Raw genomic sequence first — 5,473 nt, forward strand, 5'->3', positions numbered from 1 at the left:
GAAATAGCCTAGTCTTCATCAGAGCCAGAGTATGGATATTTAACATGTTTTATACAATTGCCTTTACTCCAGACTCTGTACCAGGTTACTGTTTTGAACATTTATTTTAGATGATGGCATAATGATCATTGCTTTGTCTTACTGAAGTGTGCTCTTATATTTAATCATCAATCAAAGAAATAACTATGTCATGAATAAATGATGTCTCAAAGGTTTGTTAAAAAACACCTGGCCCAGACCATTTGAGGTGTCCCCCCTGCCAGTCTGGGCAATTAGTAGTTTCACTGAGGTAGGATCCACTTGTAATCAGTGGTATGAGTATTTGTGTGTGCGTGTGTGTGCAAACCATGTCTGTTGGGTGCGCCAGTAGTCGCAAACATGGGGCAGAAGTGTGCAGTTCAGTAAACAGAAATATAAGTAGTAAAGTAAAGTACAGATATCCAAAAAAACTACTTAAGTACAGTAACGAAGTATTTCTACTTCGTTACTATACAACACTGCTAAACACAGCACCTTCTCCTCCAAATGTGACGACCTCCAATTATGGCTGACATGGAGCAGTACCTGGCCAACTCTGTTGCTTTCATTTTTGAAAATCAAACTAACCTTTGAATCCCTAGTGACCAACTTATGCAAATGCAGATCCAAACTGCCAGAAAGACAATAAATGTACATTTGTAACCAGAACCAGAGACTGAGGTTTCACTGGCTTCTGCTAGGCATGAATCAAAACAACAGCCTATCGCTCTTATCAATCATAACAATATCGTGTCTGATGGCATTTGGATCAAAAAAAATGTCTGCATTGCACAAAGAGAACATTTATTGTTTAACAAAAAAAGTGGTATGAGTTGACACTGTAGGAGGAGAGATAGATGGGACATTTTTAGATATAATGTCCACAATCCTATCATGACTGGAGTTTAAAAATTCTAATTCAGTAAATGGTTCATGGATTCTATGACCTGATCTTGTCCATGGAGAATACAGAATGAGAGTCAGGGTACCAGATGGAGAGAGTAAGCTGGGTTGGAAGCACCTGAAGTCCGGCTTTGACTGGAAAGATCTGGACATCCTTGTCAAAAGAGGTATTTTGTAGAGTGGTGTGAGGTACACACATACACACACACACAGTAGTGACAGTACAAACAGACACACACACATACACAAATACACCACACACACGCACAAGTACAGACACACACATACAAGAGTATTGGTTTTGTGAGAGTACATTTCACTGTGAGTGAAAGTGTGTGTGTGTGTATGTAAGTACTGTATGTGAGAGTTTCTCTCTCTCTCTGTGTGTGTGAGAGCTGTTGTTAGTGTGGCCTTGCAATACTGTTGTGTTAGTCATGATTCTTTGTTTGTTACAAAGAGAGTAATTGTTGTGAGAGTAATTGCATGATTAAATGTGTGTGTGTGTGTGTGTGTGTGTGTGTGTGTGTGTGTGTGTGTGTGTGTTTGTGTGTGTGTGTGTGTGAGAGCTGTTGTTAGTGTGGCCTTGCAATACTGTTGTGTTAATCATGATTTTTGTTTGTTACAAAGAGAGTAATTGTTGTGAGAGTAATTGCATGATTAAATGTGTGTGTGTGTGTGTGTGTGTGTGTGTGTGTGTGTGTGTGTGTGTGTGTGTGTGTATGTATCTGTGTGTGTCTGGAAGGACCGTATGTGTAATCTATTGTTTGTGTTTGTAAATTACTGTATGTGTCTCTGTCTGTGTATGTGTCTCTTTCTCAATATGTGTGTGTGAGTGTGTGTCAGGAAGGCGCATATGTGTTATATCTTGTGTTTGTCTGTAAATGAATGAGTGTATAGAGTGCCCTCCAGAATTATTGGCACCCTTTAGTAAAAATGAGCAAAACGAGATGCGACAAATTATTTTTACTGTTTATCCTCATGATCTTTCGTTAACAATATTCACAAAAATCGAACCTTTAACTGAAGCAACATAATTGAAAGAAACATTACATTCTTATCATGAAAAAATGTGTGTGGCACAATTATTGGCACCCCTTCATTTAATATTTTGTGCAGCCTCCCTTGCCAAGATAACAGCTCTGAGTCTTCTCAGATTCCAAGGTCGACGCTTATGGACTCTCCTCTTCAGCTCATCCCACAGATTTTCTATGGTATTTTGGTCAGGGGACTGTGATGGCCATGGCAAAACCTTTATTCTGCGGTTGGTGAACCATTTTTGTGTAGATTTTGAGGTGTGCTTCGGATCATTGTCCTGCTGGAAGGTCCAGCCACGGCCCATTTTAAGTTTCCCCGCAGAGGCTGTTAGGTTTTCATTTAATATCTGCTAGTATTTTGGTACCATGCCCCACAAAGATCTGCCACCATACTTCACAGTGGGTATGAGGTGCTTTTCTGTATGGCTTTTTTCTGCCTACACCAAACCCACCTTTGATGTTTGTTGCAAGAAAGCTCTATTTTGGTCTCATCTGTCCGTATAACCCAGTCCCATTGAAAGTCCCAGTAACATTTGGCAAAATGAAGCCTCTTTAGTTTGTTGTTGATTGACAGCAGAGTTTTTTTTCTGGAAACCCTTCTAGACAACTTGTGGTAATGTAGGTATAAGTATATATTAATTATCAATATGTTCCATCCACAATGGTGTTTGAACAGGAGTGTGTGACTCCTCTGCAGACTCTGGTGATCCTGCAGAATTAGGAGGTCATGTGATCTGGCACAGGGAAACTGAGAAGCCAAAATAAACATAAAACCCAGGATAGAGGGGCTCAGTGAATGTGGAGTTGAACGTGTGCAGGTGGGTGAGTGTGTCAGAGGAGACGCTGTAGAATGACAGAGTGCCTGCTGGCCAGTCCAGGTATACTCCTACTCTGCTGGAGCGGGAGGAGGGGGCAGGTATGGCAGTACTCTTAGCATTGTGCATGGCAGAGTAACTGTCACCAGAGCATTTCAGACTCCAGGACTTGTCATTATGTCCAAACACACTGTCAGTACACCACCCTTTCCTCTCCATGCTTTTATATGCCACTGCTATATGAGGACTACTACCACTCCACTCAGCCTCCCAGTAGCAGTGTCCAGACTGACCCTCCCTACACAGCACCTGAGGCCAGTAGTCAAATCTCTCTTGGTGGTCAGGATACGGCTGCTGCTTCTCACTCACACATGTCACCTTTCTGTTCCCGTCAGAGAGAGAGAGTTCTCTGTGTGCTGTGTTTGGGTCCAGTGTGAACTCACAGGCATCTGCAGACAAGCAGAGAACATCCTCATCAGAATATGGGGTAGGAAAGGTACTGTTTACTGCACCCATCCACAAACACTCTCACACACACACACACACACACACACACACACACACACACACACACACACACACACACAAACACACACACACAAACACACACACACACACAAACACACACACACTCATACAGATGTCCATGTGTTTATGTATCTCTATCTCTGTCTGTGTGTGTTTATGTCTAATTAAGAGAATGTGTTGTCAGGAAGCATATGTATGATCTTTTGCATGTGAGTGAGTGAGTGAGTGAGTGAGTGTGTGCGTGTGTGTATGAGAGAGAGAGAAAGTGAGTGTGTGTGTGTGAGAGAGTGTGTTTGTGTGCATTCTTTTGTATTTGTGATATTTGTGTGTTTGTGTCAGGAAGTGTATGTATATTCTCTTGTGTGTGTGTGTGTGTGTGTGTGTGTGTGTGTGTGTGTGTGTGTGTGTGTGTGTAGGGCTGGGCGGTATGGCGGTATATACCGTGCAACGGTAGAAATGTGTCTACCGGGAGAGATTTGGCTATACCGCTTCAACCGCGCTGTACTCTTATTTGGACAAAACCGTGTTACGATCGATTTATTTTTAGATAATGACCTCCGAACTATACCTCATCCCGCTTATTATACGGTTACTCACCAAAACGATAGAAGACATTCCTCTAAAATACCTCTTCAGGCAAATAGAACTCTAAAGTTTCAGGTGTTGCGTAGCAACCCATTACTTGCTGACTTTAAGTTACAATGACTTTCCGTTACGTTAAATGACCAGACTACTTGCGGAATGATATGAAAGATGTGAATTAGAAGCACAAAACCCATTGCCAATGACAGCGGTCATTACTTTTTCACAGCAGTGAAAATAAAGAAATTACAGACCTGCGAACGTTGGGGTGGCCCGTATAAATCAACAGAACTTTTTTGAACATTCTGAAGAGCTGTATAATACGATACCCAGTACAATTGTTAAGCACCTGCAAGGACTGTTATGCCAACTTGTTGAGTAATCCTTGACTGTTGGGAAAGATTCAATATACTGCAAAAATATGGACTGAAAAGTGTCTAGTGTAGCCATTTATTTGCAGATTCTGTTCCATTTTTCTCAATGATGGTCAAATATTAGTAGTTAAAGATGCACTATTTCGATAGATTTCTTTTCAGTATTTCAAAGTGAATGAGCTGTGGGAGCACAAAGAACAGTGAGCGTCTAGCAGCGATTATCATAGACATATACATGTATGTATGTCTATGGCGATTATAACCTAACTATCGAGATGTTGCAGATTTATTTAGGCTGCTGGCAGGTGAATAGACAAGACAAATTTTACATTTAAGATAAAAGACTTCATGTTTTTGTCTTTGTAATCGAAAAACGGGGACACTGACTGGGCCCTTATTCATAAAAGTAGTTTATCTCACCCTTGTTCTTGTAAATCGCAAGGGGAATGTCAAACAAAGAGTTTTCTTAAAACTAATCACAAAGTGGCTGAAATGAAGAGTAGTAAAGGTAACAACCTTTTGCCAGATAATAAGAACCAATATCAGTGATAAGAACTTCGTTGACGTCATGCACAAGCTTCCTTGCAGTAGGCCTAACCTCTGATAAGTGACTGGTCTGCACGGATGGGTGACAGGTGTAGGTTTTTCCAGAAAATGTTAAGGCCATTGAGGCAACTGAATGCATTGTATTCCTATATTCTGTGTGAAAATCAGCTGGAACTATGAACATACAGATCAGGCCCGTAGACTCCAGGATCTTTGGAATTGTCTTTTAGGTATTACTATACCAAAAGTGATTTAAGAAACAAACAAACAAAAAGATTCAAGATACAATTTCAGTAAAAAATGTAATTAAATCCAAGCAATGTCCAAGGTGAGGGAGGGAGATCTGAATTATCTAAAAAAATAAGTTCTGTGACACACTACCAGTTGACATATTTGTTGATAAAGAATATGTGAAGTTAATATGGGAAAAATACATTTCATTAGTGTCTTGTAAGAGACCACCACAAGAACACATGTTTGTTTTTAAGTAATGTAGGCCTACCATTATTCTAGGCTACCTGTAATTGTCTATCTATGTAGCCTAAGCTCATGACTCATTTCAAGATTTTAGCACATTGAAACCCATTGCTTAAAATTGAACTGGTGAGACGGTTCCTTTTCGCAGTTCACTGCGACATAACAGTATAGTACATGACGTCAGTCATGAGCCCAA

General features: G+C 40.5%; 1 protein-coding gene across 1 annotated transcript; it reads right to left on the reverse strand.

The window, feature by feature from the left end:
- Positions 1 to 2,233: 2,233 nt before the first annotated feature.
- Positions 2,234 to 3,219, reverse strand: LOC116219118 (stonustoxin subunit beta-like; the record flags this gene model as incomplete). The annotated part of the gene is made up of 1 exon (XM_042706097.1): positions 2,234 to 3,219. A coding segment is annotated over one exon (539 nt), but the record flags the coding sequence as incomplete, so codon positions are not given.
- Positions 3,220 to 5,473: the final 2,254 nt, after the last annotated feature.

This window comes from Clupea harengus, unplaced genomic scaffold (assembly GCF_900700415.2).
Source record: "Clupea harengus unplaced genomic scaffold, Ch_v2.0.2, whole genome shotgun sequence".
Lineage (NCBI taxonomy): Eukaryota > Metazoa > Chordata > Actinopteri > Clupeiformes > Clupeidae > Clupea > Clupea harengus.